Consider the following 12,653-nt stretch of genomic DNA (forward strand, 5'->3'; position numbering starts at 1 on the left):
TTTTTAATAATTAGATGAATGTATGCTGGTGTATGAAGCTTTCTGATTGCCTCCTAGTAGATGTGATCAAGAGATGGGCTTCCCTTTTTACTCCTCTTATTACTCATCTCAGAGTAATTTTAGCAAGTGTTGGCTATCTATCTGGTGTAAGGCAGCTGGTATTGGTTCTTGTCTGGATGGGAGGATTTCATAGGGAGCAATGGTAGTTTGGCTATATGACTGTAACTGCTGTCTCTTCTTGGGTAACATAAGGAGAAAAAGAGCTCCTCTGAGATAAAATAAGGACCAAAAAAAAACAAAAAAGCCAGATTGGACACTAAAGTCTATAAAATCTATAATTGGGAAAAAAAAAAAAACACAGCAAAATATGAATACAAATTTAATGCCCCTTTTTCAACTTCTTGATTTCAAGGCTGCCTGAGAAATTTCAAGATGTTACCATTGCTCTTTATGATGTAACTCAACATTTAATTTTCAGCCTCTTTCCTGTTTTGTATGTCTCTTACCTCTCCTAAAGCCCATTCAGGTGTTTCTCCCAGTAAGAAACAGCCCAGAGCTGGCCAGAGGCATTATTGAAAACCCTCCCACTTTAAGCTGTTCCTGTTGAGCCCCCCCCCCTTCTTCAATTCTGGACCCAGTGGTCTTTGCTGAGTAGATCTGTGCGCATACGTAGTAGAACACTACAGGGGAGGTGGGGGATGTCCAGTCACCCCCTATAGTCACCAGAGTGGAGATGCGCAGAAGAGAGAGAGAAATGAACAGAAAAAAAAATGCTCACACCTTTATCTCTGACTATCAGCCAGACCTATACTGTGGGAGCACTCCTATGATCCTGCACCCACTCCATCTTCCCCAAGATGACTGCTCTGGGAGCCACCAGCAGCTGCAGATCAGAAAACACCACCTTTCTTATTTCTGCTATAAATCCCACTAGCAGTAAGCCTTCAGTCTTCTAAATATTCCTTTATATGTAGTTCAGAGTTCCAGGACCATCCCCTGAACCTGCTTCATCCAGTATTTTGTGTTATTACTAGCAGAGGTCTGCATGGCTCCTCTCCCTAATCCACCATCAAGCACAATTCATTTTAAACTTTGTCTTCTCATGCAGCCATTTAAATCTTCTGTTCAGCACTTTTGTCTTCAGCATTTCTTCCATTCACCTTAACTGCTATATATTCAAGAGCATGCTTCAGAGTCTCTTCTAACATATATTTTGTCTTTTCTTTATTCCTTGTCTTTTTAATGATCTTTTACTGTCTTCACTTATGATAGCCTTAATGTCATGTGACAATTATTCTTGTCTTCAGTTATTAATGTCTAATGTAACAAATCTGTTCTTGAGATGATCTTTACATTCAGTTGATATATGCTCCAGGCCATACTTTGGCTCTCAAGAACTTGTTTTAACTTTCTTCAGCTTCAACCTGAATATGCAGATGAGCGATTAATAATCTGTTACATTGTCAACCTCTGGCCTTTTTATAAGGATATTGAGCTTCTCTATCATGTATTTTGACAAATATAGTAAATTGTGTTCCTGTGTTATTTCATCTGACAAGGTCTATGCAAATAGTCATCACATATTGTTAAAAGTTTTATTTGCAAAGAATAAGTTCTTTGAAATTTTTAATTCTTGCTAATTTCTATCATTAGCTCTCCAGTAAAAAGTTTATGGAGAGTGGCAAAATATTATCTAAAAAAGGAGTCCTTCAGGTTAAAATGCACATAAAATGTGACTGGAGAAGAGCTGCCTCCTCAAACAAGAGTCAACATTAATGACATGGGTGATAAACTTTCATTGTTACATTCATTGTTGTTGTTGTTGTTATGTGCCATGGAGTTGGTTCTGACTCATAGCGACCCTATACAGGATTTCCAAGGCTGTAAATTTTTATGGGAGCAGAAAGCCTCATCTTTCTCCTGTGGAACAGCTGGTAGTTTCCAACTGCTGACCGTGAGATTAGCAGCCTGATTCATAATCACTATGAAAAATAGAATGTACAAAATAGGAATCTAGGAAATTTTAAAGTAATCAAAATTGAAATAGAACACAAATATATCAATATCCTAGGCAACAGTTTAGGTGAAATGGCAGGAATTAACCATTTTTAATTTGAAAATCATAGATTGTCTGGAACTGACAAACTGAAGAGGATTGGTATTGCATTCATCATCAAAAAGAATATTTTAAGGCCTATTGCAGAGTTAAAATGTTGTTAATAGTAGGATAATATCTATATACCCAGAAAATAATACAATATTCAAATTTATCTATCAACCATTAATGTCAAAGATGAAAAAAGTTAAGATTTTTACTAACTTCTACGGTTTGAAATTGGTCAAACATGCAATCAAGATGCATTGAAAATTACTGATGATTGGAATGTGAAATATAACAATGAATAAGAAGAATCAATAGTAGGAAAATATAGAATTTATGATGGAAATTAAGCCAAAGATCATATTGAGACACTAGTGAGTTTCAAAAAGTTTTCTCTGTAGTTGCTAAGCAAGAAAATCACAAAGCATACCAGGAGCCTTTTACTTAGCTGATCTTTCCTGTGAACAAGGTCCAGGTAGCCTAAGTGACTTAGGTGTGGGGTAGTCCAAGGTACAACTAAGAATCTAGCTGTGGAATAGCTGTCCACCTTTTTATACAGGTGGAAAATGTGATCCATGTCTGATTTGCATTTTTCTTGGATGTGTCATTCATATTTCAATATAGATGCTTATGAGACAATGTCCAGATTATTGTTATTTTTGCTCTAGACCCACCACAAAATGCTGATTGATGACATCAAAATAACTACTGTTTATTTAATAGCTACTTTACTAGAGCATATTGAGTGATGTTGTCAGGTAGGCATTGTGTCCAAAACCCCATTAGGCATCTTTGCCTAGAGACAACTGTCTTTCTGCCACATGATCAAGACTGCACAACTGTCAGTCACTGACAATTTTGTAAATAAAAAGCCTCATTAGAATTAACAAACCTGAGGGCAAGGACAGTCTACAATCTGTTAGATGGTTCCTTTAAACACTTCTGCTTCTACCAACTCTTTAATTAGTATAATAATTTCATTCTTCCCCTGAAGTCCTGAACTGCTTTATGGTAACCACATAGCCTTCTTAGGGAGCCTAATGGGCTCCCAGTGGTACACTCATCCCCTAACACTGTCCAAATTTTGGAAATTTTGGTTGATTATACTTCTTACACTGGTAAAATAATGCTTATACTTTAAACACCTGTTCCTACAATACATTCACCAGTAACCACTTGTGTGTAGGGACTGTCCACCAAATATTTCGACTGCGGAGTGGCATTGCAACTAAAGATTTATCACTACTAAATTGGAGGTAGTCTGAAATGCTTATCAAATGACAGTTGTGTTTCAAGGGCCCCAATATGACAGTGTTGACTGGTCATGTTGCAACATAGTAATTGGAATATTGTACAGAATTAAGACATCATCAGGATTCCCTGGAAGAGTCAATGTTCTGATACCATCAGTCTGCCAGGTGTCAGTAGGTCCAATGACCCATTCAATGTGGCTTCCTTCACTGCAAGGCAAACAGGCCAGCTTTTGTCAAAATCACAAGTCTAGCATGCAGTGATGGCTACTGCATCAGAAACAGTGAGCCTGTGTCTTTGTAAAAGATACCAGCTTTTCTTAACCCCAAAAGAGATTGAATATTATGCATCTGCCCTTGATAGTATCAATGAATTTTCTAAAAGCCCATTGAATGCTGTTGGGATTTTTCAACATCCCTGTTGATATATGATAGCATTATCAGAGTCAGAACTGTTGAGACAGTTGTGTGACTTGCCAACCAAGTAAACTTTACCTACACACTGAAACCTTTGGAAATGAGGGGTGGAGCACTCACAGTCACACCCATTGGTACCTGATGGTAGGTGAATTTGACCCATTAACATTAGCACTGTTCTCAAACAGAAGAATGTCTTTGATATTTTATGAGCATTCATAGGAACACAGTAATTTCATCTCATATTTATCAATAGAAGCTAGGCTGGGTGTACATTGAATCAGACCAAAAGCCTCACTCAAAGATCATTTTAACCACTGTGATTTTTACCCAAACCCTAAGAGTTGGATTCACGTACTCGTTTTCTCTAACACAGATAAAGGAGATTAACACTTGCACAAAATGGTTTATCACTAACCCATATCTATTATTAAACTGTCAATTCCAACTCACAGTAACTCCATAAGACAGAGTTTAACTGCTCCATGGGTTTCCAACTCTATAAATCTTTATGGATTTAGACTGCTACATCTTTCTTCCTTCCACCAAGTGACTGATGGTTTGAGATGCTGACTGTTCTGTTAGTAGCTGAGTGCTTAACTACTGAGTTACTGGGACTTATTATTCTAACCTTAACCTTTAGAAAATGGATGTGAAAGTTGACAAAAATCATGAGAATTTTAGTAACATTGTCTCACTTGGAGAAAAGTGGATTGAATATATAGCTTTTCCTTTTATTTATATTTTCTCTTTCATGAAAAGATAGATATTGTAATGACTGCTAGTAGGAAGGTAAATGAAGAAGGTTGGAACAGCAAATGGACTGACACTTTAATAGCAAAATCTCTAGGTTCTATGTTAAAGAGCAATGTTACATTCCCCTCAAAACAATGCTGATAATATCACTTTCTTTCTTAAAAAACATCCCTTGGCTCACCAATACCCAACAAACTCTGTAGTTTGTAATAAAACCTTCATGATATGGTTTTTCTCTTTTTCACTCTAAATTTTGATACGCCTCCTTAGCCAAACATTACCTCAGCCATGTAATCAGGTAAATATCAACAGTGACCAACCAGGTTGAAAGTATGTACTCTTGATATGAAGTGACAAAAATAGCCTTTTATTGTTGTTACTCTTTCTCCAAAAAATCACATAGCTTTAATTTAGTTATAAGAAAAACATCAGAAAATTCCCAATAGAAGGGCATCCCACAAAATGCATAGCCAGTACTCCTCAAGTCCTCCAAGCTTACTAAAAACAAGGAAAGTTTGAGAAACTGTCACAACCAAAATGAGATTAACGAGACATGATAAGTAAATGAAATATAGTTTTCTAGAACATGAAAAGAATATTAGATGAAAACAGGAAAATCCTAATAAAATATGGACTTTTTAAAATATGTATCAGTACTGTTTCATTAATTGTAAGAAATATACCATACTAATGGAAGATATAAGGGAAACTGGATCACGAGAGTGAGTCAAAAATTATCCTCACTCTGGTTGTAACATTTATTTTAATCAATTTTTAGAAAGAAAAAAAATGCATAATTTTTCAACATAATCTCCTTGCTTTTCAATACACTTTTTCCATCTGTCAACAAGCTTTTGTATTCCTTTATTTAAAAATGCTTTAGGCTGAGCTGAGCCACAAATGCACCACTGTCTTCACTTCTTCACCAGAGGTGAATCTTCATCCTCAAAGAACTGCTTTCAAAGGACCTAACATGCAAAAGTCCAATGGAGCAAGATCAGGACAACAGGGAAGATGCTTTAACACCTCAAAACAAAGTTTTTCTCAGAGGCCAACAGTGTGGGCCAAGATGTGTAGACATGCATTGTCATGCAAGATCACAATATCCTTGAATACAAGTCTTCCACATTTAATCTGAAATTTAGGCTTCAGCTCTTCAGTGAGCATCTCACTGTAGAAAGCACTGTTGATTGTTGAACATTTTTCCTGATAGTGTTCCAGTACTGGCCCTTGGTAATCCCAGAAAACTGTAAGCATCAATTTTCCAGCTGATGGTTGACTTTTTAACTTTTTCTTGGTCAACAATTGAGAATGTTTCCATTCCGTACTCTGCCATCTAATCTCAGGCTTGTAGTGATTAATCTGTCTCATTACCAGTAATGATATTTCTAAAGAAGTTTTTACCTTCCTTTCAGTATCTGTCCAAATTTTGTTCGCAGATGTCCAAATACTATTAATGTTCTTTGGTGAGTTGTTTCGATACCCATCTCACCCAAATTTTTCTAAACCCAAGTCTGTTGTGGATTATTTCGTAGGCAGAGCTTGACTGATTTGCAAGTGATTTGCCACATAATTCACTGTCACCCATCTATTTGACAGAATCATTTCACGTACATGCTCAATACAGTCATTAGCCTTGGATGTGGTCAGGTGTTTTAATATAACCAGAGTGCAGATAATTTTTTATTCACCCTTGTAGAATATAAAGGAGCTCTCTGAACATTCTTTTTAAATTTTCTATAAACCTAAAAGTGTTCTAAATAATAAAATCTATTTAAAAGTTTAAAGTAAATGAATCAGAGTGAATGGCCTTAATCTGGTTGTGTTTTGTTTTTGTTTTTTAACTTTCTTGCAATAAAACAGGAAGGGAAAAAATATCATAAAGGAAGAGTCAAAATTGTTATTTTTAATAAATAAAATGTATACATTGAAGTTCAACAGAGAGAAACATGAGGAAATCAAACTTTTATAGATTTCTGTATTGCCATAAAAAGCTCTGTACTCCTAAAATTACTCACATGCCATGACAATTAAGCCTATAGTCTTTGCATAGCTAATTGCTGTGATCAGGACACATAATAAAATTTCTTTTATTCCCCTAGAGGACCAAATGATACAGCCCTGGACTAGCTTCCCAGGATAAATCCCCAAGGTTCCAAGAACACTTGTGGCCATCTCCTTGAGAATTTAAAGTCCAAAGAGAAATTAAAGCCTAAGAACTTGGAGACATCTCTGTGTTGTAAAAACTGAGATAGCCTGGGGCTATATGTCTCTGGAGAGATTTTGTTTACATACCAAAGAGCTGGAGTAAGAGGAATTTTTTCCAAAAGGGGGGTGGGGATACAGCTGCCTTTTTTCCCTTTATAAGGAGAGAAAAATCATTTTCCTCATTCTTCCTCTATGGGGCATCCAGCTACTCACATATGAAGCTTGAACTCGCTCTCATCATGTCACCCCAGAGTAAGACTTTGAGTAAGGGGGTGCAACGCAGCTACTATTTACTGTGAGGTAATAAGAAATCTGCCTCAAGTCTATTATATCTCATGGGTGCATTCAGGATAAAATTACTGGAGATAAATATTTTAAATCCAACAATAGAATATGAAAATTTTAAACCTTTGGATGCAATATAAAGCAAAGTCATTCTATAAAACATCAACATGCAAAATCACCTGCTTGACTTTATGTCAATATCAACCCAGTAGGACATGAAACTGAAAAGGAGATACCACTTTAAAATCAAGTAGCAATTAACAAAATTCACACAAGACTTACATATAATTTTATTAAAAGTTATTTTAAAGATTCAAATTCCTTGAGAAGTATACTATATTTATAGGCTGAGAAACTCAATGTTTATAGGATATCAATCACAAGTCTACTATAATTCAATGCAATCCCAATAAAAATTCTAATAAATTTTTTTATAATCAATAAACAAAATTTCTGGTGAGTCACAATTGACTAAAAATACCTAATACTCACTAAAAGAAAAACAATAAATTGAGAGGATTTGTTCTTGAAGAAGTCAACTATTATTCTAAAAGTATGTTCATTATAATATCATAGGATTGGCACAGGAATACATAAAAATACCAATAAAAAAGATTCAACCCATAGACTGACCCATACATATTTGGGTCCTTGATATCATTACAATGGGGGAAAGACTATCTTCTCAAGAAATGGTGTTAAGACTATTTCATGCTCATATTTTTAAAATATGAAATTGTATATTGATTTAGCAGAAATAAAACCCAGATGTTTTATAGACATAAAGCATTAAGTTTTAAGAAGGTAATATAGGAGAATGTTATCATGACCTTGGGATAGAGAAAATTTCTTTAAAAGACACAAAAAAAATTTTGATAAATTTGACTACTTTATCTACTTGATTAATTGATAAATTAAGATCTCTGTTTCTAAAGAAAAGAGCAAAACAGTGAAAAGTAGGAGATGATATTTGCAACTTATACTACCAAAACGGAACTCCACTTATGAATTCACCAAAATTTATTTACTCATATAGTTGGTAAGAAGTTTTTCCATTGTTGGAAATTATAAAATGTAAAGCTGTATAGCTACACATCTCCAAATTTTCTCTGAAGTAAATCTAGGACTGAAATTGCTGGGTTACTGAATATGTATAACTTCAATTTTACTAAACTGATTTCAAAGTAGTTCAATTGATGGAGTCCTGGTGTGGCACTGTAGGAAAAGCACTGAACCACACAAGGTCAGCAATTCAAACTCACCAGCCACTTCTCAGAAACCCTAACCGGGGTCACTGTGAGTCCGAATCAACTTAACAGCACTTAATGAAAATGGATAGCCCACATCCACAAAAAGCAACATGGATATTAAATATGCAGTTTAAAAAATGAACAAGTCAGGAAAGAAAACATGCAATGCAATTCTATTTTCATAAAGTTCAAAAAACAGGAAACAGTAAACTACATTGCTTAAGGATTCATATTTCAGTGAAAAAAAATGATAAACGTAAGCAATTAAACCTAATGAAGTTTTCTCATGTATAAATGTTAAGACAAATGCAGATAAATGTTAAGACAACCCAACTTTGCTGTCCAATGCTTTATCCTACAGCAACACACCAGGACTCCAAAAGATTACTAGGATGATGAAATAAGGGCATACGTTTAACACGCTTGGCTCTTGTTTAAAACTAAGCAGAAAGCTGTCAGTTACATTATGTTTCCTCCTTCTTCAAGAATGATCTTTGTACTTCATTCTTGTAATGCCAGGTGGTGACCAAGGATAAAGAAGTGGACAGAAAATGGTGGATAATGAAATGATACAAGTTTTTATTTGGAGATAGGTAAGAGATGGAGTCCTGGAGTGGCACTGTAGGATAAGCACTGGACTACCAACTGCAAAGTTTTCAGTTTAAACGCACCAGGAACTCCTTGGAAATCCTATACGGGATCGCTATGAGTTGGAATCAACTCAATGGCACTTAACAACAGCAACAATATACGGATAATTTAATCACAATCTGAATGTTGAATTGATTTCTGAAGAATTTGCAAGTAGTGTTTCTTGATCATCCACCTATCTACAAGTAAAAGGACTATTATAATACATACTTTAGAAAAGTAGGAGTTTTAGAAGATTAGTTGATGAAATGTTTTCAGAATGTGGGATTTATCAATGACTCTCAAATTTTGTCACCAATGCAGAAGCATGTCTTAATATTGACCAAGTGATCATTTTTCTAACTATCCACAGAAGTGTCACCCCATTGGTCTCTGAGTCTCCTCAAACTCTTAGGCAGTGGCTAATTCTTTCATTGCACCTTCAACATGGTCTCTCTAGGTCTTCCCCCACACATATGTTCACTGCTTGTACACAAAGCTGTCAACGATTGAGGTTCATTATCACTTCCTGAACTTTCATTCATGGGAATCTTTCTATTGTTCTGGAAACTGATTCCCACATTACTGCTCTAAAGGGAGCAGATAAAATCTGGGTCATTCTACTCAACAAAAAATCTACAAAGAAGTCCATCTTCTTGCCTTTAAGGTCACCAAAATAATTTATCATAGATTATGAAGCATAAGAGATTTTCAGTCTATCAAAGTCATTGTTGTTGTTTTTGGTAAGTGCCGTTGAGTCAGTTCCGACTCATAGCAACCCTGTATAGGGTTTCCAAGGAGCAGCTGGTGAATTCGAACTGCCAATCTTGTGGCTCAAATGACCTTGCAGTCCAGTGCTTTATCCCATAGTTCCACACCAAGACTCCAGTCTGTCAAAGTACTCTCTTTTAAGTCTATCAATGCTACTTTAAATTTTGTTTTGTTTTCCCTTTTTGCTCCTCTCAGATAGACTTTCTCTCTTTCTTTCCCTCAGTAACTTAGATTTAACTCTAGTTTGATTTGAATTCATAGAAAAAAATGAATAATCTACTTTCATGGATGTAAGGTTGGGTGCACCTGTGAAAGAGCATGGTGGTCAGATAATATTTAGAAATTTGATTTTTACAATTTAGAGACGCTCATGTGACATCTCACCTTTGATTAATCTCTTAGAATCAAAAAGTAAAACCACTGTGGTCTCTCAAATTGTGAAGGTTATGAGCATTTTGTTAACATTTTCCAAAATCAGTGTTGTTGTTATTCTGTACACATGGACAATGAAAGTAAATTATTGTGAAATTCTGGAAGAAAATGCAGTGATATAGCCAAATATCACAGGTTGGTACAAACATATAAATATCAGAAAGACCTGGTGCTCTGTACCCATACACATTAAATCCTAGAAAATCCTATGTGGCTATTTTATTTTATGAGTAGAAATCAATTTAGCAGCACATAACAACAACAACACCCTCACTTTTCCCTTTAGATATACTAAAGGCCAACAATGAAAAACTGGACACTTACTGAATTTATCCTGCTGGGCCTCACAAGTCAACCTCAACTCCAAGTGGTGTTATTCATCTTCCTTTTACTTGCCTACATATTGAGTGTCTTAGGAAATCTGACCATCATCATACTCACTCTGGTAGATCCCCACCTAAAGACCCCAATGTATTTCTTCCTCCGGAATTTTTCCTTCTTAGAAATTTCCTTCACATCCATTTTCATTCCCAGATTGCTGACCAGCTTGGTAACAGGAAATAAGGTCATCAGCTTTGCTGGATGCTTGACTCAGTATTTTTTTGCTATACTTCTTGGGGCAACAGAGTTTTACTTCTTGGCCTCTATGTCCTATGACCGCTATGTAGCCATCTGTAAACCCCTGCATTACTTGACCATCATGAGCAGCAAGGTCTGCATACAACTCGTGCTGTTCTCCTGGATGGGAGGAGTCCTGTCTATCTTACCACCAGTCATCTTAGTAAGTCAGATTGATTTCTGTGCCTCCAATGTATTGAATCAATATTACTGTGACTATAGACCCCTTGTGAAGATTGCCTGCTCAGACACAAGCCACTTAGAACTGATAGTCATTTTCTTAGCTATTTTGACTCTGGTGGTTACTCTGGTGCTAGTGATATTTTCTTACACATACATCATCAGGACCATTCTGAGGATACCTTCTGCCCAGCAAAGGACAAAAGCCTTTTCTACTTGCTCTTCTCACATGATTGTCATCTCCCTCTCTTATGGCACCTGCCTATTTTTATACATTAGTCCATCACCAAAGAAAGGAGGTAACTTTGACAAAGAAATATCTCTACTCATGACCTCAGTTAGCCCCTTGTTGAACCCCTTTATTTACACCCTAAGGAATCAACAGGTAAAACAAGCCTTCAAGAACACAGTAAATAAGATTGTAAAGTTTAAATGATCTGAATTTATTATTTTTAACTAATAAAATCTTAAGATGTAAGTATTTTCATAAGTATATATCAAGTGTCTATTCTGTTTCAAGTGATAGGCTCAGCTTTGAGAAATGTAGTTCCTAATTTCTAGAACCTCAAAAATAAAACAAAACTCAATGTCATGAAATCAATTCCAACTCATAGCAACCCTATCTAGTATCATAGAGGAATGCAGAAACAAATTATAATTACACTTACTTAATGCTATTACAAAGGAAAAGTGAGATTGTATAGAAAAGATATGAGACAAGTAACTTTATTCTGAGTTCCAGGAAACATTTAACTTGAGAGGAATAATTTGAGAGATAAAACATAGCTTTTGGTGCAAGAGCAGGAGGATGTAAATTCAGAATGAAAGGCAGAGATCTGATCATAAAGATGTTTTATTGCACATTAAGGAGTTAGCTGGGCATTATTGAGCTAAAGGAAGTTTTTTTTTTTTTTTTTTAAAGGGAAGAGATATTATCAAATTTATTTTGATGGGGAATATACCTTTGACAATAAAACAGAGCAGACCTATTCCTATATCTAAAATACGTCGCAAGACAGCAAAAATGTGATACATACGTACAATGGAATACTACTCAACTCGTAAGAACAATGTATAGTATTAATGGAGCTTGAAGACATTATGTTGAAGGAACTAAGTCAATTACAAAAGAACAAATACTGTATGACTTCACTTATCCAAAAAGACAAGTGTGTACAGACCAAAGTTTATTAACGATTAGCAGCAGTATAGGAAGGAGGAAGTTATTGCTTATAGAAAAATTACATAGATTAAGGATACAATAACACAGATGTCCTGGCTCTGTGGGTTAGTGTACTGGACTGCAGTGTCAGTTTGAACCACAAGGTGAGTGGTTCAAGCTCACCAACTGCTCCTCGAAAACCCTATACAGGGTAACTATGAGTTGGAACTGACTCGAAGGCACTTAACAACAACAGCAAAGATGATTACTGTAACTGTTGTAAATAAGTTGCAAACATATAAAAGTTGAATGACAAAAGATGTGTGATAGATATATTTTAAGAAAGAAAAAAAGTAGCTGCAGAGGCTACTTTTGTACAGCCGAATACCTCATGGGATTCAGTTCCTTGGTTTGCAGGTTTTGAGTCATGGTTTAGAGAATATCCAAGATAATTGGTCTATGTTTTTGGTTAAGTTCTACCTCCCAGGTTTTTTTTGCATAGTGCCTCCAAGTGACCATCCAAGGCAAAGTAATTTGTTTCTATTCATCTGTAACAACACTGGAATAAGGAGCGTCAAGAATAAGAAAGACAA

At 35.6% G+C, this 12,653-nt stretch overlaps 1 protein-coding gene across 1 annotated transcript; it reads left to right on the forward strand.

The window, feature by feature from the left end:
• The first annotated feature begins 10,404 nt into the window (after nucleotides 1-10,404).
• LOC102824812 (olfactory receptor 6C4-like) lies at nucleotides 10,405-11,334 on the forward strand. Its single transcript, XM_006859582.1, has one exon. The coding sequence runs from the start codon at nucleotides 10,405-10,407 to the stop codon at nucleotides 11,332-11,334; it is 930 nt and encodes a 309-aa protein (XP_006859644.1).
• Nucleotides 11,335-12,653: the final 1,319 nt, after the last annotated feature.

This window comes from Chrysochloris asiatica, unplaced genomic scaffold (genome assembly GCF_000296735.1).
Source record: "Chrysochloris asiatica unplaced genomic scaffold, ChrAsi1.0 scaffold00033, whole genome shotgun sequence".
NCBI lineage: Eukaryota > Metazoa > Chordata > Mammalia > Afrosoricida > Chrysochloridae > Chrysochloris > Chrysochloris asiatica.